Raw genomic sequence first — 25,647 nt, 5'->3', positions numbered from 1 at the left:
TTTAATCTGTAAGTATTTCGTTGAAACTTCAAACCTTTAAATTTTTGTGATTTATCATGTAACCAAAATGTAATGGAGTCATTTTAGTATTCATGTGGAGGACCATGTGACTTTTCCTTATTTAGTCAAATCCACTTTTCGCACCATACAAATATTGTGGCTAAATATTTTCAATTTGTTTGGTGTCTCTCTCAATAGCTGTCAATACTATTTCTTTGAATACAAACCACATCTGGTCTATGCTTATGCAGTGAGATTGGAAGATGTGGAGACTTGTTTCTAGGGAAGGCCTCAAGCAAGTTTTTATCTGCTTTTCTAAATAGATATATTGTGCTTTTATTTTTTGTGGGTTTGGATGTTATGGCATTCAGTCTCAGTACAGCAACCTTTTGGTCACTAATCCCTGTATCCATAGTGATGCTCCCTACTTGCTCAGGATTATTTGTTGTTTAGAAGTCAGGTATATTTTTGCAACCATTTACACTTCGAGTGGGCTCCTGAAGTAGGTAACTATTTGAGATGAGACTCAAGTCGTCCCCCCCCCCCCCCTCCCCCCCCCCCTCCCTCCCAGTAACTGTTACATTTACATCATAATTTTTGAAATTTCTTGGTTACAGCCTTTAACACCTAACTCAGTTTTAATTATTTATTTTGATGGTTTATAGTTAGCCACTTATTTGCAAATTGTTTTGCTGCCTTGGCAACTCATTTCAATATAATATTATTGAGTGTAACATATTCAATGAAATCAGTATCTTTATTATATTTTAATTCACTGTGCAGCTGCCTTTTCCGTACACTGGAAATTTTTCTGCCCTAGGTGATCCACTTTAATTTATTTCTGACTTTGTTGTTGCAAATTCTAGGTGGAAATGTTTTGTTAGTGAAACCAAGAAAACTATTTAGGAATTGTTCAGAGTTTTTGTCATTTGAGTTACAATGATCAAAATGTCATTTTTTACCCACTTTTAACTTATTATTAACTATTAACAAGTTTTCTTTGTTAAGCTTCTTCTCATGTGGGTTTTCACACTTGAAATGTTTCCGTCTGTCTGTAGAAACTCAATGAACAATCACAATGATCTTAATACCTGAATCTATACAAAATTTACACACATCTTCATACACGTAATTTGTTAAAACATTGGCATACAAGTTGCTGGTTGGCTGTTGCCTCTGGTAGGTTTGAAGAAATTCAGTTTGAAACTGTTTCTTTTCGAGGTCAGAATCTTGAAGTATGGCTACTGTCAAATCTGACATCAATATGAAAATCAGCAGCTATTAGGTTATTTTTGTTTTTCCCTCTCCAAAGATCTCCTAGCTTCTTTTGAAACATAGATAAGAATAGTTCTGTGTGTTAAGATTACTGTAACATTTACTGGTGAGTGCAATGTTTCTACAGAGCAGCTCTCGACACATACATGTTATTTAAATAATTAAAACAATTACCAGTTTCATAATTTATATCACTATCCAGAAGTATATCTTAGCCTCTATATGACTTGTTTGTTCTGTAAAAGGTACTTGCTAACCTGATATCTCCATTTTGTGTAGAATTTTAATTTAAATGTATCATTATATCAGCAAGTAAGGCTGTGTTCATGCAAATATTCAAATGTAGTTATTTAAATTATTGCAAGGCTGTAACAGTGTGTCACTGTGTGCATGTTGGGGGTGAGGGGGTGGCAGGATGGTGTCTGCACCGTTAGTGGAAATTGAAGTTTTAAGAGTGAAAGAAGAGAGAACTGGGATACTGCTGGTTCTGGATGCTCACCACTGGACAAAGGGCCAGGCGGTAGAGAATATAATATGCATACAGAATTTATAAAAAAATGATATTCTTTTTATCATGCAAAATGCATCCTAACTTTTTTAATTTTTGGTGCTTATCTTTGAAAGTTCACTTTTAATTCTAGTGTGTGTTCTTTACATGTCATTTTTCTCACAACTGTCATTAGTAAAGAAAGCAGTTGATCTATGTTGCAAAAAAGAATTAATCATTACCTTTGATGTAAGGAGAGCATTTTTCAGAAACATTTAAGTTGGTGTACTGTTAATGTGATTTTGTGATGAAAACATGTACTTGGACTAAGAGCACTAATTTAAGAAACATTTGTGGAAACTGTAGAGCTCCATGTGCCATTGATATTAGGTGTTTCTGTTGACTTTGATGCTGCAGAGAAATCATCAGAAGTGCTACACTGGAAATCTGTCTATATAAATCAGGAGATAGCAGTACCCGTCTATCACAACAGTTCAGTGTGTTTTGCAGCAGATGATGGTTTGATGAAGAGAGAAGCTATTTTCATCCAGCTAATAATAGGGCTTCAATGGAAGGAAAAGCTCCATATTGTAAAAACTTTACAGACTACTGTATTTACTCAAATCCAAGCCACAGTTTTTTCCGATGCAAAGTAAGCAGAAGTTCTGAAAATTGTTGGCAGGTGCTGCTACAATTAACTTCTGCTGTCAAATGTATGTAGCACTACACAAGCATGCTTTGCAGGCACCAAAATCTCTACATCAGTAAACAAAATTAAAAAAAAGGTGGAAGACGAGCTTTTATTTTCTCCGCCCCGAGTTTCGAACACTGCATTTTCATACATTATCCAACGAAGTAAATACAAATTCCATATTGTTCATCTTCGAATGTAGCAGCATTTCAATGTACTACGAAAATCCGACTGGCAAGACTGTTTGCGATGTTTGTCAGTATGGCAAACTCTACGTTCTGAATTTTTTCCTACCTGTGAGAAGAGATGGTTGCTAATAGGAGCTTTTATGAATTGTGAATCACATGCAGTATTCTCTTCACCATAAAAATAATATGAATATAAACATTTTGCCATGTATTCTTTCGTGTTTGCTGCTATCTCATTTAAATCCTGTCTGCCTAATAAACTACGAAACTAGAGCAAAACAACAGCAAACATGGAAGAATATACATATCATGTCATGTTTATATTCGTATTATTCTTATGCCTAATAGTGATACAATCAGAAATGAAGCACAGCAACTGACTAGATTTTTAAATCTAAGATGACACTAATTTCTGTGAAGAATGTAATGTACTAAAGAGGTGTCTGCAAAGATTTTCAAACGGAGAAAAATTTTCGCTAAACTCTCGTTCAGAACATCTTCTATCATACGCAGTCTATTATTTGGTTCTTGTTGATCGTTGTCAAAGAAAGCAGCAGTGTAAGTAACAACAAATAGCAGTCTCTTGCCATTGTTTCGCTAATGAGACAATTCCTCTCTCTCTCTCTCTTTTGTGTGTGTGTGTGTGTGTGTGTGTGTGTGTGTGTGTGTGTGTGTGTGTGTGTGTGTGTGTGTAAGCCGCGGTAGCGCTCACAAAAGCAAGCCATGCCGCGAGCGGCAACAAACAATGCATGACCCAATACAGTAATGCATTTTCAGGCTAGAGTGACGTAAACACTTATAACAAAGAGAACGGCACTTATCAGATCAAAGAAAAATAAGCAATCAATTCAAACCAGACGAAGCACGTGAAAAAGGAGAAGGGTACCCGTATAAATACGGAAGGAGCGCCTGACGCATAGCAATGGCTACCTGGTAAAGCTTAACTGCTAAGCTTATGACTCGAACCAAACTACTGTAGCTGTATTGTAATTCATTCGACCTAAATTGTGTCTCATATTACAATGGACCAACTTTGTTTCACTTTGGAGGTGCAGCCTAAAACTTTTCTCTCCCCTTGAATTTTGAGTCTCAAGTTTCAGGTGCGGCTTAGATTCGGGAAAATTTGTTTTCCTTGATTTCGAGCCTCATTTTTCAGGTGCGGCTTAGATTCGAGTGCGGCTTAGATTCGAGTAAATACGGTATGCTGTTACTGTTTATGAAAGAACATAATATGGTTTGGAAAGAGTTAAGATTGGAAAATGTTACTGTCTCTATGGAAGAACTACTCCTCTTTTCTGATTGGGTTACCAATTAGTCTCAAGAGCTGTACACCATCATCTTCCCTGAAGTGAGGGATCTGTTAGAAAAATAATACACCTTGCCCCATGACTACAAAAAACTGGAAGACCATGTTCCACACCTTGACATACTCCTCTGGCCCCTGAATTACCTGGTTCTTAACCAAACTAAAAGCTGTGGTACCACCTTGATTGTCATGTTCACTGAATAGATCCTTCTCCACATTGTCTTCAACATCTTTGGGAAACATAGCAAACATCACAGGACATGGGATATCCATAAATGTGTGTTTGAGTCTCTACCATCTCATCTAGCCGCAATGTGTGCTGCAAATAATTTTTATTCCAAGTACAAACAGGAAGATGTAATTATTTGACCAGTGTTGTGTGAAGTTTCAGTGATGGGAAAGTACATGAGTGTTCTAAAGATTATTTTAAGATTACTTGTAGAGTTGTAGTTAAAAGTTTTTAATCATTGCAGGAACCAAAATTGATCTCCGTGACGATCGTGAAACTCTGACAGCTCTTGCAGAGCAAGGCCTGTCACCTATTAAGAGGGAACAGGGACAGAAATTAGCAAATAAGATCAGAGCAGTAAAATACATGGAATGCTCAGCTCTAACACAGCGTGGACTCAAACAGGTATTGATTTTGTCCTTATTTACTGCATGTATACTCTGTGATGTTAAGGAGCATCTTTACAAAATTGTTCGAGGCTGTTCTGTGTTTTGGAGACCCAACCAGGTAGCCGTGCGTGTTAAAGCGCCACTCCTGGGACGGGTAGGTGCACCAGCCGTTAATTGAATCCAACCAGCAGATTAATGACAAAGGTTGGCGTGTAGACCATTCCAGAAGTGGTTTTCAGGTGGTTTCCCACTGGTCTACTACCCAAGTCAGTTACACAAACCACAAACATTTCTAAAGCTTTCATTCACTTTCACATGATTAACACTGGACGTAGACAGTTGGGGTACAAAGATTGTTGTAGAGAGTAGTGGAGTGCCAACAGGAAGGGCATCTGGCCACGCCGTGAACTACCTATCCCAAATTCGTTAAAAACCGTGTGACCTTGCACCAGTGCAGCACAAAGGGACAACAAACAGAAGTCCTTCTGTGTTTGGAAGAGAAATTTTTCATTGTAGTGTATATAAACTGCCAAAAAGATGTTCTCCACAATCTTCTTAACTTGCATACTTTTTTTTATTTAATACTACTTAAATCACTATGTTAGAGAGGAGATTACTTGCAATTTCCATGTGGAATGATAATTCTGTGCCATGCAGGAAGTAACAGAGTTGTCAAACATATCCAGCATTGTTGGCAAGATTGTTGTACTACCTACACGAAGGATACCAACAGATCTGTTTCTTGAGTCGTCTGCGAAGTGTCTATAGATTCTATCTCAGACGCCAGTTATACGTACAGAGTCTTATTCGCATCTCTGTTTCTAGGCTAAGGGAGTACAGTGTAATTATTAATAATACTCGTATACACAAACTGCAAATTAAACAGCATACATCAAGAACAGTGACAATTATTTGTGTTTTTCTGTCTTCAGTGTACTGAAAGCTAAAAAACTCATTCACATTTCTGAAGCATCTGCAGTGTTTATATTGTCAAAATTGTAAGTAAACAAAACATCTTTTTCATAATTATAGTGTTAGAAAATATTTTTCGAAGATTGCTATCATTTGCACAATCCCGAAAAGAGAGGAATGAAGAGACAACACAACATTGCAAAATGTTAACATCCACAGACCACTTCACTTCATAAGCTACGAAGAACCAAGTTCCAGTCAAGAAAGGCTACTGGTAGGAAACGATATGCAGTGACAGAAAACGTGGACTCAAAAAGCCATTGAAACTTCAACCAGTCACAGCTAGTGAGGCATCAAGAATGTTCACATTGTCTTGTTGTAGTTGAGGCAAAGGTAGAAAGGAACAGGTTTCCCGCTATGTAAATGACAGAAGCATTGGAATTTACTTGTAAAATAATCTTCTTGCAGTTGAAAACACCTTTTTCCAACTCACTGCCACCTATTTACACATGGATTGTTTGGAATATTTCACCAAAGTTACACATAAATATCTAGCGAACATAGTAGGATAATGCAGCTCCAGTCCTGGAAGTCTGGCGACTATCACTCAGTCACCAAATATTTTCTGGATAGCATTTTACATATAATTGTTTTTTTGTGACAATACTAGTTATTTGTGGGCATTTGTTTGGCTGTGTCTTGACTGTCATGAAGCAAAACCCTCAGAAAATGGCTCAAAAATTCATTTATTTGATGAATGCAAAACAAAACAGATGTAACTTAAACAAGGTAAACACATTTTATACATGTGCTCTGCACTACAGTAACATAAAGCCAGTTTTATCTAAAGCATTTGCATTTACTACCATCTTGCATTTACTACCATCTTGTTCTTCTGCAGTTCAAGGTGTGGGCACTTCTGTATGTTCAGTCTTCACTTTTCAGTGCCATCTTATTCTGTATCTTCCTGTGTCTCTCCTTCTTGGCTGGGCTTATGTGGGATTCTCTCTGCACTCATTCTTTGTTGGTGATGTTTTCATAATGTTTTATTTAGTTCAATCTTTTAATTAATATTAAAATTATCTAGTTCATTCCTAGTGTCATCATTTCTTGGAGACAACGTAGGCAAGTCAAGGATTATGTATGACAGCTAGATGAAAATTTCTAAGTGGAATGCAAGAGGGAATGAAAACAAAGAAATAGAGCTTCACCGTAAATTAAGAGATAAACAGATTAATTGCGTTTACAATACTATACACAATCAATCTATTCCCCCCCCCCCCCCCCCCCCCCCCCCCCCCCCCCCCAGGGGGTCCACAACTCTTTTGTGGATACGTGCGTAGCGAGCACGGGACCCCGAGCTAATGTGGCCCTCCTTCCTTTCCGGGCTGCATACCTTCCCTTTCCGCATCCTCCCCCCCCCCCCCCCCCCCCCCCCCCCAATCTTCGACCCCCCCCCCCCCTCACCTCTGGTTCTTTCCTTCCCTTTCTCCCCCTCTGGGAGTATGGTTTGTGCCTACGTCCGGAGACGGACGGTCGAAACTCATACAAATTCCTTGCTTTCTACACTTGCAAGTCTTCGTCCTTCCTCTGTCCTTCTCTTTTCCTTACCTCTTCTCTTTGCCCTTTTCTCCGCTGCGGCGTTTGAGACCCGTCTTCTTTCCTTTCCCTTTCTCTTTTTTCCTCCCTGTGCGTGTCTGAAGGCCGACCCATGCATTTCCATGCGTAGCCGATGATGGGGTAACGTGTAATTCCCTGCCCCGGGTAGACAGGTAGGACACGTACGTACCCTCTGGTAACGGCCAGGCCCAGGGAGGGGTGATTACCCGAGCTGATACCTTCCGAAAGTGCCGATTGGTCCCTCCGTCCGTTTGTCGGGAGGTGTGACCTGAGGTGTGAACAATCACCTAAGGCGGGAGTGCCCTCAGAGAGGGCCCCCACAAGGGAGGAGCGCGCCATCGGAGACGCCGGTAATCATGGGGGATTCTTCCGCAATGGTTTCCTCACCTTCCACTATGTCTGCTCACAAGCGTAAGTTCACTGAGTCTCAGCCACAGACAGTTCTTCCATCGTTGCCACAGTTCCTTGTTGTTTCTCGGTCTGACGAAGGTCACGACTTCTCCACGGTCAACCCTTTCATTATTCAGAAAGGTGTCGACGCAATTGCAGGTCCTGTAAAGTCTTGTTCCAGATTACGGAATGGCACCCTGTTGTTAGAAACAGTCAGTGCCCTCCAGGCACAAAAATTGCTGCGTACTTCACTGCTCCACACCTTCCCTGTCCGGGTTGAAGCACACCGCACTCTAAATCCCTCGCGTGGAGTCGTTTATACACGCTCCCTCGATGGATTGTCTGACGAAGAAATTCAGCACTACCTGTCTGACCAGGGCGTAACGGCTGTTCATAGAGCTATGAAAAGGGTTGACACGAACATCATTCCAACCCGCACTGTCTTCTTGACATTTGACAAAGTTCAACTCCCATCGAAAATCAAAGCAGGCTATGAGATAATTTCCGTTCACCCTTACGTCCCAAACCCTACGCGTTGCTATCGGTGTCAGCGGTTCAATCACACCAGCCAGTCCTGTTCCAATCCGGCCAAATGTGTTACGTGTGGCAAGGATGCCCATGAGGGTGCTTGTCCACCTCCATCCCCTCACTGCATCAACTGTATGGGTGACCACACTGCTTCCTCTTGAGATTGCCCCGTTTTTAAGGATGAAAAGCTCATCCAGGAAATCAGAGTGAAGGAAAAGGTGTCGACCTTTGCTGCTCGAAAATTATTCGCCAGTAGACAGCCCACCGTGCCTCAGACAGGAAAATACAGCACTGTCCTTGTTTCTCCTCGGCCAACAAAGGAGGCGGCCACGCAGACTTGCGATCTCACCTTTAGTGCCACAGTCGTCAGGTCGGCCAGCGCAAAGATCGCCCGTTCAACCTCACCACTTTTGCCTGCCCACTCTATGGCTCACCCTTCATCGGGTTCTGCTAAATCTCGAGCCCAAAAGTCAGACACCAAGACTTTGAAAAAAGAACATATTCGTGAAGATTTTTTACGTACCCCAACTTCACACCCATCAGTTCCTCCTTCATCTAAACATCATACTTCCAAGAAGGCTACAAAGAAACCCAGTTCATCTCCTTCTCCGCCAAGGCGTGTCCCATCTACAGCACCACCTGGCGGACATTGCCCTCGGCCGTCTTCCGTGTCGCCGAGGCGCACTGCTGGCGGCCGATCAACCGGCCGATCGCTGGTGGCAGGAGCTGCTGCTGAACAACCTATGGATCAGGATCTTCTGCCTTCGGCTAAATGCCATTCCATGCTTTCGGTCGCAAGCTCTGAGCAGTTGTTGAGTTGACAGCAACCTTGGTCACATTTCTCCATTTTCTGTTCACCCTATGTCCATTATCCACTGGAATATCCGCAGCATGCGAGCCAATCGGGATGAATTGACGATCCTCATACGATCCTACTCGCCGGTCATCTTCTGTCTTCAGGAAACAAAGCTGCGTCCCCATGACCGCTTTGTTCTCCCTCATTTTCAGTCCGTCCGATATGATCTCCCCTCTGTTGAAGGCACTCCAGCCCATGGAGGACTCATGATTCTTCTCCATGATACTCTCCATTATCACCCAATCCACTTAAACACTTCCTTCCAAGCTGTCGCCGTCAGTCTTTCCCTTTCTGTATACACGTTCTCTCTTTGTACTGTATACATTCCATCGTCCACACAAATGGCACGAGCTGATCTCCTTCATCTTCTTGGTCAGCTTCCACCCCCTTATTTGCTGGTTAGGGACTTCAATGCCCACCACCTGCTTTGGGGATCTCCACATCCTTGTCCACGTGGCTCACTATTGCTAGACTTCTTCCACCAAGCGGATCTAGTTTGCCTCAACACTGGGGTCCCTACATTTTTGTCTGCCTCCACGACAACTTTATCTCATTTGGACCTTGCGGTCAGTACTGTTCCGCTAGCTCGGCGCTTTGAATGGTTCGCCCTTGATGATACACACTCGAGTGACCACTTTCCATGTGTCCTTAGACTGCAACCTCACCTGCCATATATGCGCCCGCGACGCTGGAAGTTTGCCCAAGCCGATTGGACACTTTTTTCGTCTCTAGTGACATTCGACGACCATCACTTTCCCAGCGTCAACGATGAGGTCAAACACATTACCGACGTTATTCTTACAGCTGCGGAACGTTCAATACCACGCACCTCTGAATTGCCCCGGCGCCCCCCAGTTCCTTGGTGGAACGAGGCATGCCGTGACGCAATACGTGAGCGGCGACCTGCTCTCCGCATTTTCCGGCACCATCCTACTTTGGCCAACTGTATCCGCTATAAACAGTTGCGTGCGCGATGCCGTCGTGTCATCCGCGATAGCAAGAAGGCAAGCTGGAAATTCTTTATTAGCTCATTTAACACCATCACTCCCTCCTCGGAAGTTTGGCATCGGCTTCGACGGTTCTCAGGCGCGCCTAGTTTCTCCCTGGTCTCTGGGCTCACTGTTGCACATGATACATTAGTGGACCCCGTCGCAATTTCTAACTCATTGGGTCAGCACTTTGCTGAGATTTCGAGCTCTTCAAATTACCCGCCAGCGTTTCTCCCGAAGAATCGTGCAGCGGAATTGCGACATCTTGCTTTCTCCTCCCAAAATCGCGAAAGCTACAATACTGTTTTCTCCATGCGGGAACTACAACATGCACTCTCTTCTTCTCGCTCCTCCACCCCAGGACCGGATGGTGTCCACGTCGAAATGTTGCTGCATTTATCAACCCATCGTCTGTGTTACCTCCTTCGCCTTTATAATCGAATTTGGACAGACAGTACTTTTCCCAGACGATGGCGGGAAGCTATCGTCGTTCCTGTTCCGAAACCTGGAAACGACAAACATCTCCCCTCTAGCTATCGCCCCATTTCCCTCACGAGTAGTGTCTGTAAGGTTTTGGAGCGTATGGTGAATTACCGTTTAGCTTGGTGGCTGGAATCCCGCAGTCTTTTAACACCTGCCCAATGCGGATTCCGACAGCATCGTTCTGCAGTTGACCATCTTGTTGCTTTCTCCACTTATATCATGAACAACTTTCTCCGGAAACGCCAAACAGTAGCAATATTTTTTGATCTGGAGAGGGCATACGATACCTGTTGGAGGACAGGCATCCTCCGCACACTTCTCTCTTGGGGCTTTCGAGGTCGGCTGCCCCTTTTTCTTCGCGAATTTATGGCAGAGCGCACATTTAGGGTGCAGGTGAACACTACTCTCTCCCGTACTTTCTCCCAAGAAAACGGGGTACCCCAGGGCTCCGTGCTGAGTGTTGTGCTGTTTGCCATTGCCATAAATCCAATTATGGATTGTCTCCTTCCTGATGTCTCAGGCTCCCTCTTTGTGGACGATTTTGCGATCTACTACAGCTCTCAACGGACCAGCCTTCTTGAACGACGTCTTCAAGGATGTCTCGATCGCCTCCACTCTTGGAGCATCAAAACCGGTGTCCGTTTTTCTCCCAGTAAGACCATTTGTGTTAATTTTTGGCGACGTAAGGAGTTTCTTCTGCCCTCCTTACATCTAGGTCCTGTCAACCCTCCGTTTTCAGACGTCGCTAAATTCTTGGGTCTTATGTTTGACAGAAAACTGTGCTGGTCCTCCCATGTTTCCTATCTTTCGGCTCGCTGTCTGCGATCCCTCAACACCCTCTGTTTCCTGAATAGTACCTCCTGGGGAGCGGACCGAGTGGTCCTTCTCCGCCTCTATCGCGCCTTAGTGCGCTCGAAATTGGACTGTGGAAGCATAGTCTACTCCTCTGCTCGGCCGTCTATTCTTCGGCATCTCAACTCTATCCACCACCGTGGATTACATTTAGTGTCTGGTGCATTTTACACCAGCCCTGTGGAAAGCCTTTATGCTGAGACTGCTGAACCTCCGTTGTCCAATCGGCGAGCAGTCCTTCTGAGTCGTTATGCTAGCCATCTGTCTTCCATGCCAGCTAATCCAGCCCATGACATTTTTTTTGACGCCTCCTTTGATGTAGGGTATGCAGGCCGCCCTTCCTCCCTACTACCACCGGGAGTCCGCTTCCGTCAACTGCTCCATTCTCTTTCCTTCCGCTTTCCTAAAACCTTCTTGACAACTTGGGGTACAGCACCGCCTTGGCTCCATCCTCGGATCTGCCTGCTCCGTGACCTTTGTCGATTTCCCAAGGATGGTACCCCTTCACTTGTTTATCACCGGGCATTTGCTGCTCTATGTGCACAAATGACGGAAGCCACATTTATTTACACCGACGGCTCGAAAACATTGTTAGGTGTAGGGAGTGCCTTATATTGTTGGCGACACCCCAAATCACTTTCGGCTTCCCGACCAGTGTTCGGTTTATACTGCGGAGCTTTACGCTGTTCTCCAGACTGTCCACTACATCCGCCGCCATCAGCGGATACAGTACGTTATCTGCTCAGATTCTCTCAGCTCTCTCCTCAGTCTCCAAGCTCTTTACCTTGTGCACCCTCTGGTCCACCGGATTCAGGACTGTCTGCGCTTGCTCCACCTGGGGGGCGTCTTGGGGGCGTTCCGCTGGCTCCTGGGACACATTGGTATCTGTGGAAATGAGGCGGCCGATATTGCAGCTAAGGCTGCAGTCCCTCTTCTTCGGCCAGCTATTCAATCGATTCTCTTCGCCGATCTACGGAGCGATTTATGTCGTCGTGTTGTTCATTTGTGGCACGCACATTGGTCGACACTTCCCCATAATAAATTGCGGGACGTGAAAGCTCTTCCTTGTGCTTGGACCTCTTCCTCCCGAACGCGTCGTCGGGAGGAGGTAATTTTAACTAGACTCCGGATAGGGCACTGTCTTTTTAGCCATCGACATCTATTAAGCGGCGATTCTCCCCCACTCTGTCCCCACTGCTCTCAGCTGTGGACGGTAAGACACCTTTTAATAGAGTGCCCCTATTTTAACCCGTTACGCTCCTGTCTACAGCTATCGCCTGATATATCGTCGATTTTAGCAGATGACACACGCTCAGCCGATCGCGTTCTCGAATTTATTAGTGCCAGTGAAATGACGTCAGTTATTTGAAGCTTTTTTCTGGGCACAACCAACCCCTTTCTGTAGTGGATTTTTAAGCCTTCCTTCTGCTTTTAGTTTCTCCAATTTTATGACTTTCGTTCCCATTGCTGCTGGTTTCCATTTTCGGTTTTTTACTGTTTCCTAAGTCACGGACCGGGCGCTAATGACCATAGCAAAAAAAACAATCAATCTATTGGTATCTCACCTGAAATGGGTCATTGGTAATGACAGAAAATGTTTTCCAGTCAGAAAATATGGCTCTGCACCAGTCAGTCATTATGCAAAAGCCATTTGATAGACAGTTAAGCATTGCTTTATAGAACTCTTTGGCATAAAAGCTTCATTGTTGTTTAGTCTACTTCTCAGAGTTCTTGCACTTCTAGAAAACCGAGAAATGTATCCCATTTGATGGCAATTGAGAATTGGATTGGCACTATGTTGTCGAACAGACATTGGTTTTCTGTCTCACTGGAAACGGGGTTCCACACTGCCATTTTTTCGTCTGGTACGTCCTGTTTCAACATAACCACTTCACTTATTCCTAGCTATCCTTTTTGGTATGCCGCATTTTCATATGGTTATGGTATCAACTCAGGTGTGCACAGTTTTATGACAGTACACTGCCATGTCTCAGGCTTTTTCCTTTCAAGCATTAATGCCGCACTCAGCCTCATAGTTAAGGACTTCGGCACATTGAGTTTCCCAGCAGAATGAGTCTTTTGTTATTTCTCTAATTTCTTTGAACATACCTATATTCAGCACTGACTGCCAGATATCACAACTTCTTTTAAAATTCAGGCGACAGGCAACACAACTTTCAGAGCAGTTCAAACATCATTCCATAAGTCGTCAGGAGAGCGACCAATTGTCAAATTAACGTCGCATTCAGAATCATATTCAATCCAGAATGGAGTATTGCTTAAGGTAATCAAGTGTTACAGTGATTAAACTTCGATAATACCATATGATTATTTCGATAGCCAAAAGACCTGATAGTGCTCAGCTATAAAGAATTAATTAAGATCGAACAGCAAGAACTCTAGAACATAAGTAGAGGCTCTGCCCTTCACTCCGTTTTGTTAACTTGTTATTGTTATTTTTGAACTCAGTCTTAGGCGTGAAGCAAATAAAAGTTCTCATTCATAAGGCACTTTTTGCATTTCTTGGCAAAGCATCAGTAGCAGTTATATTGCAGTAATAACAAGTAAGTGATAATGTATGATCAGAATGGCATGAGTGCTCAGTGAATGTGATGGTGTTACACTGTCAGGGTGTATACGACCCGGGACAACCGGGAGATCCCGGAAAAAAACGGGAATTTTTTCATCCGGGAGAAAACCAGGAAAAACCCGAGAATTGTTTAGAATTCCGGGAATCTTTCATTGTTTTAGTTTTCAGTTAAATTTTTATGATTTTGACTGGTAAGAACCAATACTCTGACAAAGGGTAGTACTGTATCCCGCTACTGCAGAATAATACCGCAGAAAAATAAGAAAAAAATAAAAAATAAAAAAAAACCTTAAGTTGCAAAGGAAATGCGCTGTATACAACAACAAAACAGTGCTCATACAAGTGTCTACCAACAGCAAAGTGTGTCAAAGGCTTTATGAAGACTATGTAATGCTTTATAACAACAAATTACCTCCGATGAGCGTGATGTGACAACTGTTTGAATTAATTCGTTTGACCTGTTGCGGGCAGGCTCCTGAGCATGCGCAGTTAAGTCGCGTATGAGTAGTACCTCCTCCCACTTCTGGTTACAGTAGTGTGGCTGGCCGCCACTACTTAATATTGCCCCATTTCGGAAATATAGTAAATCTGGGGCTGATGCGCAGAGCAATCTGAGTTGAGGTGGGTAGTCTCCATGTGACCCGTGTTTACGTTCATTAATTTTGTTGTTTCCTCTTCATTTATTGCTCTCACGTTAAATGATAAAAAACGGCTTTTTGTGCCAGGAGCTGTCAGATGAATTAAAATACGTTCGCATAATTACGGAAGGCTAAAATACATTATTAGTTTCAAATTTTATTTCCACCTTTCTGACAGTCAAGCATTAATCACCTTACAGAACAATGAAGTTATTTTTGCTGGTTTGCTAAAGAGATTTGGCTTAAAATTAATCTTTTCTGCTGAGGCAGTCAATTTATTTGAAACAAAGTGTTTAATTTCACACTATTAACTAGTTTCAACTGTTCGCTGCATTTCAAGTGCACGTGTGACATTATGCCATAATAAAGAACCAAACATGAGATAATACAGTACTGGTACTCCAAGAAAATTTACATACGAATGTGCATTTTAAGCCGAATTATGCATTTTAGTATGGTTCACGAAATTCCAACACTCTTCAAGTATCGTCTGATACCTCGTTTCTTTTATGACATATGTAAGATCTTTTAATGTTTTACATGTACAAACATATGGGCTTCCTGTGTCATCATAGCTGCACAAGTGCAGTGACGCCTGTTATCTGGCGCACTTTTGCAACTGCTCAAACAAACCTATTTCTAACAGGTCGCGGGAAAATATTGTGAATGGTGGTTTGAAAAGTGTTAGATTCAAAGCAGATTTCCTTTTGCGCAAGATGAACTATGTACGAGAATGTATGATGAATTTCTTAAGTCACAAAGCGTTTGACTCTGATTTAAAAATCAACTCTTTGAGGATGACCATTTAGAAGTATTTCGAGCCCAGAAGATCAGACATTTATATCGTTATTAAAAATTTTGCTGGAACATTTGTGTGATGTATCTTAAAAGTGTAACACGCGCAAGAAAGATCAACATTATATGTGGAAGGCTAGCTTCTCTTCCAGCTTATTAATCTTCGAGACCAATATCATATGTGAATGGTATGTATATTAATTTAAACCATTAACTTTTCTTACTTGTGTGTTCGCGCTACTTAAGAGTGATCTTGCTATTGGATCACTACATCACGTGACCTATGCTGCCATCAGCTGGCGAGATCACATGACATGAGCTATGACTGTCTTACAAAAATGCATCACAATCTTGATTTCAATGTTTCGGAAAGTAACATGCAGTGTTTGGTGGAATTCAAATTTATACCTTTGTAATACGAAAATATGCAGCGTACATGTTGCTGCACATCAAAGGTCTTTCAAAACGTGTTTTTCCCTCCTGAGTTGCGTTAACTAAAGTGCCGGTAAATTCTACTCCGGTATATAAAACCATAAACATTCAAAGGATTGATGAGTTTTACAGTGCCGAGGAAAAGTATACTGTCACTTAACATGGAGAAAGTGTATTTTCGCCCGGGAGAAAGTGTATTTTTAACCAGGAAATCCGGGAAAAATCCAGAATTTTTTTTTCCCTTGTCCATGTATACACCCTGACTGTCCACCTGGTTTGAATGATGTTAGTGGTGACACACTTACTTTAGCACTGACTACCTGTGTATGGCAGCAAGAGAGGGGAAGAAAACCAATGTGCACTCCGTGTGCATACCGGGGGGAGTCATTCCAGATGTGGAAAGGGTCCTTCCGGATGCCATGAAGGGTACAGGGTGCACCCATCTGCAGGTGGTTGCTCATGTTGGCACCAATGATGTGTGTCGCTATGGACTGGAGGAAATACTCTCTGGCTTCCGGCGGCTATCTGATTTGGTGAAGACTGCCACTCTCGCTAGCGGGATGAAAGCAGAGCACACCATCTGCAGCATCGTCGACAGGACTGACTGCGGACCTTTGGTACAGAGCCGAGTGGAGGGTCTGAATCAGAGACTGAGACGGTTCTGCGACTGTGTGGGCTGCAGATTCCTCGACTTGCGCCATAGGATGGTGGGGTTTCAGGTTCCGCTTGATAGGTCAGGAGTCCACTACACGCAGCAAGCGGCTACACGGGTAGCAGGGGTTGTGTGGCGTGGACTGGGCAGTTTTTTAGGTTAGATGGCCTCTGGCAAGTACAGAAAGGGCAACAGCCTCAAAGGGTGCGGGGCAGTCAGGACATGCGGGGGCCAAGCAGCAATCGGTATTGTAATTGTAAGCTGTCGAAGCTGCATTGGTAAAATACCGGAACTTCAAGCGCTGATAGAAAGCACCGAAGCTGAAATTGTTATAGGTACAGAAAGCTGGTTGAAGCCAGAGATAAATTCTGCCGAAATTTTTACAAAGGCACAGACGGTGTTTAGAAAGGATAGATTGCATGCAACTGGTGGTGGCGTGTTTGTCGCTGTTAGTAGTAGTTTATCCTGTAGTGAAGTAGAAGTGGATAGTTCCTGTGAATTATTGTGGGTGGAGGTTACACTCAACAACCGAGCTAGGTTAATAGTTGGCTCCTTTTACCGACCTCCCGACTCAGCAGCATTAGTGGCAGAACAACTGAGAGAAAATTTGGAATACATTTCACATAAATTTTCTCAGCATGTTTTAGTCTTAGGTGGAGATTTCAATTTACCGGATATAGAATGGGACACTCAGATGTTTAGGACGGGTGCTAGGCACAGAGCATCGAGTGACATTACACTGAGTGCACTATCCGAAAATTACCTCAAGCAATTAAACAGAGAACCGACTCGTGGAGATAACATCTTGGACCTACTGATAACAAACAGACCCGAACTTTTCGACTCTGTAAGTGCAGAACAGGGAATCAGTGATCATAAGGCCATTGCAGCATCCCTGAATATGGGAGTTAATAGGAATATAAAAAAAGGGAGGAAGGTTTATCTGTTTAGCAAGAGTAATAGAAGGCAGATTTCAGACTTCCTAACAGATCAAAATGAAAATTTCTGTTCCGACACTGACGATGTTGAGTGTTTATGGAAAAAGTTCAAGGCAATCGTAAAATGCGTTTTAGACAGGTACGTGCCGAGTAAAACTGTGGGGGACGGGAAAAACCCACCGTGGTTCAACAACAAAGTTAGGAAACTACTGCGAAAGCAAAGAGAGCTTCACTCCAAGTGTAAACGCAGCCAAAACCTCTCAGACGAACAGAAGCTAAACGATGTCAAAGTTGGCGTAAGGAGGGCTATGCGTGAAGCGTTCAGTGAATTCGAAAGTAAAATTCTATGTACCGACTTGACAGAAAATCCTAGGAAGTTCTGGTCTTACGTTAAATCAGTAAGTCGCTCGAAACAGCATATCCAGACACTCCGGGATGATGATGGCATTGAAACAGAGGATAACACGCGTAAAGCTGAAATACTTAACACCTTTTCCAAAGCTGTTTCACAGAGGAAGACCGCACTGCAGTTCCTTCTCTAAATCCTCACACAAACGAAAAAAAAAGGCTGACATTGAAATAAGTTTCCAAGGAATAGAGAAGCAACTGGAATCACTCAACAGAGGAAAGTCCACTGGACCTGACGGGATACCAATTCGATTCTACACAGAGTACGCGAAAGAACTTGCCCCCCTTCTAACAGCCGTGTACCGCAAGTCTCTAGAGGAACGGAAGGTTCCAAATGATTGGAAAAGAGCACAGGTAGTCCCAGTCTTCAAGAAAGGTCGTCGAGTACATGTGCAAAACTATAGACCTATATCTCTGACGTCGATCTGTTGTAGAATTTTAGAACATGTTTTTTGCTCGCATATCATGTCGTCGTGTCCCCCCCCCCCCCCCCCCCCCCCCCCCCTCCCCCCATGAACTATGGACCATGGACCTTGCCGTTGGTGGGGAGGCTTCCGTACCTCAGCGATACAGATAGCCGTACCGTAGGTGCAACCACAACGGAGGGGTATCTGTTGAGAGGCCAGACAAACGTGTGGTTCCTGAAGACGGGCAGCAGCCTTTTCAGTAGTTGCAAGGGCAACAGTCTGGATGATTGACTGATCTGGCCTTGTAACAATAACCAAAACGGCCTTGCTGTGCTGGTACTGCGAACGGCTGAAAGCAAGGGGAAACTACAGCCGTAATTTTTCCCGAGGGCATGCAGCTTTACTGTATGATTAAATGATGATGGCGTCCTCTTGGGTAAAATATTCCGGAGGTAAAATAGTCCCCCATTCGGATCTCCGGGCGGGGACTACTCAAGAGGATGTCGTTATCAGGAGAAAGAAAATTGGCGTTCTACGGATCGGAGTGTGGAATGTCAGATCCCTTAATCGGGCAGGTAGGTTAGAAAATTTAAAAAGGGAGGTGGATAGGTTGAAGTTAGATATAGTGGGAATTAGTGAAGTTCGGTGGCAGGAGGAACAAGACTTTTGGTCAGGTGATTACAGGGTTATAAACACAAAATCAAATAGGGGTAATGCAGAAGTAGGTTTAATAATGAATAGGAAAATAGGAATGCGGGTAAGCTACTACAAAAAGCATAGTGAACGCATTATTGTGGCCAAGATAGATACGAAGCCCACACCTACTACAGTAGTACAAGTTTATATGCCAACTAGCTCTGCAGATGAAGAAGAAATTGAAGAAATGTATGATGAAATAAAAGAAATTATTCAGATTGTGAAGGGAGACGAAAATTTAATAGTCATGGGTGACTGGAATTCGAGTGTAGGAAAAGGGAGATAAGGAAACATAGTAGGTGAATATGGATTGGGGCTAAGAAACGAAAGAGGAAGCCGCCTGGTAGAATTTTGCACAGAGCACAACATAATCATAACTAACACTTGGTTTAAGAATCATGAAAGAAGGTTGTATACATGGAAGAACCCTGGAGATACTAAAACGTATCAGATAGATTATATAATGGCAAGACAGAGATTTAGGAAACAGGTTTTAAATTGTAAGACATTTCCAGGGGCAGATGTGGACTCTGACCACAATCTATTGGTTATGACCTGTAGATTAAAACTGAAGAAACTGCAAAAAGGTGGGAATTTAAGGAGATGGGACCTGGATAAACTGAAAGAACCAGAGGTTGTACAGAGTTTCAGGGAGAGCGTAAGGGACCAACTGACAGGAATGGGGGAAAGAAATACAGTAGAAGAAGAATGGGTAGCTTTGAGGAATGAAATAGTGAAGGCAGCAGAGGATCAAGTAGGTAAAAAGACGAGGGCTAGTAGAAATCCTTGGGTAACAGAAGAAATATTGAATTTAATTGATGAAAGGAGAAAATACAAAAACGCAGTAAATGAAGCAGGCAAAAAGGAATACAAACTCAAAAATGAGATCGACAGGAAGTGCAAAATGGCTAAGCAGGGATGGCTAGAGGACAAATGTAAGGATGTAGATGCCTATCTCACTAGGGGTAAGATAGATACTGCCTACAGGAAAATTAAAGAGTCCTTTGGAGATAAGAGAACGACTTGTATGAATATCAAGAGCTCAGATGGAAACTCAGTTCTAAGCAAAGAAGGGAAAGCAGAAAGGTGGAAGGAGTATATAGAGGGTCTATACAAGGGCGATGTACTTGAGGACAATATTAAGGAAATGGAAGAGGATGTAGATGAAGATGAAATGGGAGATATGATACTGCGTAAAGAGGTTGACAGAGCACTGAAAGACCTGAGTCGAAACAAGGCCCCCGGAGTAGACAACATTCCATTGGAACTACTGACGGCCTTGGGAGAGCCAGTCCTGACAAAACTCTACCATCTGGTGAGCAAGATGTATGAAACAGGCGAAATACCCTCAGACTTCAAGAAGAATATAATAATTCCAATCCCAAAGAAAGCAGGTGTTGACAGATGTGAAAATTACCGAACTATCAGTTTAATAAGTCACAGCTGCAAAATACTAACACGAATTCTTTACAGACGAATGGAAAAACTAGTAGAAGCCAACCTCGGGGAAGATCAGTTTGGATTCCATAGAAACACTGGAACACGTGAGGCAATACTGACCTTACGACTTATCTTAGAAGAAAGATTAAGGAAAGGCAAACCTATGTTTCTAGCATTTGTAGACTTAGAGAAAGCTTTTGACAATGTTGACTGGAATACTCTCTTCCAAATTCTAAAGGCGGCAGGGGTAAAATACAGGGAGCGAAAGGCCATTTACAATTTGTACAGAAACCAGATGGCAGTTATAAGAGTCGAGGGACATGAAAGGGAAGCAGTGGTTGGGAAGGGAGTAGGACAGGGTTGTAGCCTCTCCCCGATGTTGTTCAATCTGTATATTGAGCAAGCAGTAAAGGAAACAAAAGAAAAATTCGGAGTAGGTATTAAAATTCATGGAGAAGAAATAAAAACTTTGAGGTTCGCCGATGACATTGTAATTCTGTTGGAGACAGCAAAGGACTTGGAAGAGCAGTTGAATGGAATGGACAGTGTCTTGAAAGGAGGATATAAGATGAACATCAACAAAAGCAAAACAAGGAAATGGAATGTAGTCAAATTAAGTCGGGTGATGTTGAGGGAATTAGATTAGGAAATGAGGCACTTAAAGTAGTAAAGGAGTTTTGCTATTTGGGGAGCAAAATAACTTATGATGGTCGAAGTAGAGAGGATATAAAATGTAGGCTGGCAATGGCAAGGAAAGTGTTTCTGAAGAAGAGAAATTTGTTAACATCGAGTATTGATTTAAGTGTCAGGAAGTCATTTCTGAAAGTATTCGTGTGGAGTGTAGCCATGTATGGAAGTGAAACATGGACAATAAATAGTTTGGACAAGAAGAGAATAGAAGCTTTCGAAATGTGGTGCTACAGAAGAATGCTGAAGATTAGATGGGTAGACCACATAACTAATGAGGAGGTATTGAATAGGATTGGGGAGAAGAGAAGTTTGTGGCGCAACTTGACCAGAAGAAGGGATCGGTTGGTAGGACATGTTCTGAGGCATCAAGGGATCACCAATTTAATATTGGAGGGCAGCGTGGAGGGTAAAAATCGTAGAGAGAGACCAAGAGATGAATACACTAAGCAGATTCAGAAGGATGTAGGTTGCAGTAGGTACTGGGAGATGAAAACGCTTGCACAGGATAGAGTAGCATGGAGAGCTGCATCAAACCAGTCTCAGGACTGAAGACCACAACAACAACAACATCATGTCGTTTTTGGAAACCCAGAATCTACTCTGTAGGAATCAACATGGATTCCGGAAACAGTGATCGTGTGAGACCCAACTCACTTTATTTGTTCATGAGACCCAGAAAACATTAGATAAAGGCTCCCAGGTAGATGCTATTTTCCTTGACTTCCGGAAGGCATTCGATACAGTTCCACACTGTCGCCTGATAAACAAAGTAAGAGCCTACGGAATATCAGACCAGCTGTGTGACTGGATTGAAGAGTTTTTAGCAGACAGAACATAGCATGTTGTTATCAATGGAGAGACGTCTACAGACGTTAAAGTAACCTCTGGCCTGCCACAGGGGAGTGTTATGGGACCATTGCTTTTCACAATATATATAAATGACCTAGTAGATAGTGTCGGAAGTTCCATGCGGCTTTTCACAGATGATGCTGTAGTATACAGAGAAGTTGCAGCATTAGAAAATTGTAGCGAAATGCAGAAAGATCTGCAGCGGATAGGCACTTGGTGCAGGGAGTGGCAACTGACCCTTAACATAGACAAATGTAATGTATTGCGAATACGTAGAAAGAAGGATCCTTTATTGTATGATTATATGATAGCGGAACAAACACTGGTAGCAGTTACTTCTGTAAAATATCTGGGAGTATGCTTGCGGAACAATTTGAAGTGGAATGATCATATAAAATTAATTGTTGGTAAGGCGGGTACCAGGTTGAGATTCATTGGGAGAGTCCTTAGAAAATGTAGTCCATCAACAAAGGAGGTGGCTTACAAAACACTCTTTCGACCTATACTTGAGTATTGCTCATCAGTGTGGGATCCGTACCGGATCGGGTTGGCGGAGGAGATAGAGAAGATCCAAAGAAGAGCGGCGCATTTCGTCACAGGGTTATTCGGTAACCGTGATAGCGTTACGGAGATGTTTAGCAAACTCAAGTGGCAGACTCTGCATGAGAGGCGCTCTGCATCGCAGTGTAGCTTGCTGTCCAGGTTTCGAGTGGGTGCGTTTCTGGATGAGGTATCGAATATATTGCTACCCCCTACTTATACCTCCCGAGGAGATCACGAATATAAAATTAGAGAGATTCGAGCGCGCACAGAGGCTTTCAGACAGTCGTTCTTCCCGCGAACCATACGCGACTGGAACAGAAAAGGGAGGTAATGACAGTGGCACATAAAGTGCTCTCCGCCACACACCGTAGGGTGGCTTGCGGAATATAAATGTAGATGTAGATGTGTAAGGAGAGTTTGGGGGCATTGGTGCTTCTTATGGGCAACAACTCTGATGAAGCTCTACTTACTTCGTCCTGCTATGTGAGCAAGCATACGCTGTACACAGACTTGCGACTAGGAACACCTGCCCTGCTACAAGTTTTCACATTTCCGTCCAGAGCAAGCAGAGAATGGAACCAAAAACTCCTAATGTCTGGAAGGAAACACTGGTCCATCTGCTCAATATAATATATGAAGCACATGACTCTTTAGCACCAAGTAGACACAGAGTTTGTTCTTGTGATAATTACATTAATTCTATTGAAAGTTCCATATCAGATATTACCGTCTGATGTGCAGCTGAATTGGCAGTCACTACACGTTACAATTAGTTAGGTAATAAGCTTGCAGCATTCCTGCTTCCATTGCTTTGACCATTAGTTACTTGACTATATAGGTGTTACACTTTGATTCATGTGTTCTGATATGAGTTAGGGGCATCACAAAACAATGTCTAAGGAAAGGATGTAGTTAAAGTGTTATCACACAGAAAGCAAGACAAATGTTCACATATTACTAGTATATAAATTGCTGTCCAGAAAATGTTTGGTAACTTACAAGAGAAACTCCCCGTCGCCCCCCACTCCCCTCATATTTAGTGGTAGAATGGCCCAGTAGATGGCATCAAAAACTGACCATGGATCAAGCATGAAAGCAGGAAGAAGGTGTACTGAACTGTAAAATAGATGCGAAATAGAAAGAGTGAACGGTCCAAGCTCAAGATCTGAAACATCGAGCAGGCTCCGAGAATTATGGCTTCATGGTTGTGTGGTTGTGGTGTTGGACTGTAAAGCGGGAGATCCATGTTTGAATCTACCTTGTGCTCCATTTTTTTTCCTCGCAGAATTATCAGCTTTCTATCCAGTCATTGATTTGTCTATTCTCCTTCTGTAGACTTAACAATTGTCATACTATACATTAGTTATAGACAATGAGTTACGTGGTAAGACTGTATTTCCAATGTCCGTCGCAAGTAAATGTAATGAATGGTGAGAGGTGGCGAGATGCTGCATAGACATCTCACAGAAATGAAAGCAACCAATTAACTTGTGTGAACTATATTGCAACAAAGAAATTCTGGGGTCAAAACGTCCAAAATGGGACGCAAGAGTTGTAACATATGGTACTTATGTTGAACAAATAAGAGGTGCGTACATCTGGGGTCCCTTCTTTACACCTCGCTGTTGCAAACAGACGTTGCATCATGGCACAGACACAAATTTGAATACAATGAACATACATGTTAATGGCCAGATGGACAGTTCATAATTTTTTGTGTGTGTGCGTGGGGGAGGGTGGGGGGGGGGGGGGGAGGAGTGGGGCATCAGAGAGATTTGAACACTTATCTCCCCCTTCACAGCCTACCACCATGACCACATAACCATGACGACAGAGCTATTCTTGTTCGCTCAGTGTGGCATATCTTGAGCTTGGACCGTTCACTATTTCTATTTTGCTGCTTTTTTCACTGTTCAGTACACCTTCTTCCTGCTTTCATGCTCGATCCATGTCCAATTTTGACAGGGGCTGTCCACTGGGCCATCTTGCCACTAAATCTAAGGGGGGTGCAATGGGGAATTTCCCTTGTGAGTGACAGTCGATGGACTTCCAGGACTGGAACTGCGTTATCCTACTATGTTCACTAGATATTTGTGTAAATATTCCAAACAATCCATGTATAAATAGGTGACAGTGAGTTGGAAAAAGGTGTTTTCAACTGCAAGAAGATTATTTTACAAGTAAATTCCAATGCCTCTGTCTTTACATAGCAGGAAACCTGCTTCTTTCTACCTTTGCCTCAACTACAGCAATGAGACAATGTGAACATTCTTGATGCCTTGCTAGCTGTGACTGCTTTAAAGTTTCAATGGCTTTTTGAGTCCACGTTTTCTGTCACTGCATATGGTTTCCTGCACAGTAGCCTTCGTTGACTGGGACTTGGTTCTTCGTTGCCTATGAAGTGAAGTATCCTGTGGGCGTTAACATTTTGCAATGTTGTGTTGTTGTGTTCTCTCTTCAGTCCTCTCTTTTCGGGATTGTGCCAATGGTAGCAATCTTTGAAAAATATTTTCTAATACTATAATTATAAAAAAGATGTTTTGTCTACTTATAACTTCAGCAATATAAATACTGGAGATGCTCCAGAAATGTGAATCATACCTGATGATGAGTTTTTAGTTTTCAGTACACTGAAGACTGAAAAACACAAATAATTGTGACTGTTCTTAATATCATTATTGTTAATAATTACGCTGTACTCCCTAAGCCTAGTAACAGAAATGTGTACATAGTATTGTAAAGCGGTTTCCTGCACAGTAGCCTTTCGTGATTGGAATTTAGTTCTTTGTGGTGTATGAAGTGTCCCTGTGGATGTTAACATTTTGCAATCAATGCTTTGCTGTTGTTTCTTCATCTCTTTGTTTTAGGGATAGTGCCAATAATAGCAATCTTATAAAAATATTCTCCAATACTAAAATTTTGTAAAAACATGTATTGCATACTTATAACATTGACAGTGTAAACACTGGAGGTGCTCCAGAAATGTGAATCACATTTGGTGATGAACTATCTATAATCTGTTCATCATAAGAATAAACCCGATGTAAACATTGAACTATGTATTCTTCCACGTTTGTTGGAACGCCATTGGATTTCCGTTTCACATGAGACTGCAGCCAAGCTGTCTCGAGTACTGTCAAGTACGATAATAATGGTACATTTTGCGTTGTGCGTTACTTACACATTGACTTAGTGATAATATGGGGCAACAGCTTTACCGGTGCAGTTAACTTGGGCAACACTGGTGGTCAACTGGTAAAGCTTGCCTTCAGTGACGTGGCCAGCTGCAGTTCACATGTAAAAAGAGATAAGCACAGGAGCACAGCTTCAAATGTCATCTAATTTTTAGGAAGAATGAAATAATACGCTGCAAA

The 25,647-nt window shown here is 42.6% G+C and overlaps 1 protein-coding gene across 1 annotated transcript in view; it reads left to right on the top strand.

Moving 5' to 3' along the window:
• The window catches only part of LOC126413481 (ras-related C3 botulinum toxin substrate 1), a 139,606-nt gene that overhangs the window by 45,687 nt on the left and 68,272 nt on the right, over positions 1-25,647 (top strand). The window contains exon 5 of the mRNA XM_050083267.1: positions 4,421-4,581. Within this exon, the coding sequence (XP_049939224.1) occupies positions 4,421-4,581 (161 nt within the window). The remainder of the gene's footprint in view (positions 1-4,420; positions 4,582-25,647) is intronic.

This window comes from Schistocerca serialis, chromosome 1, assembly GCF_023864345.2.
Source record: "Schistocerca serialis cubense isolate TAMUIC-IGC-003099 chromosome 1, iqSchSeri2.2, whole genome shotgun sequence".
NCBI lineage: Eukaryota > Metazoa > Arthropoda > Insecta > Orthoptera > Acrididae > Schistocerca > Schistocerca serialis.
This window is presented reverse-complemented; position numbering and strand designations above follow the sequence as displayed.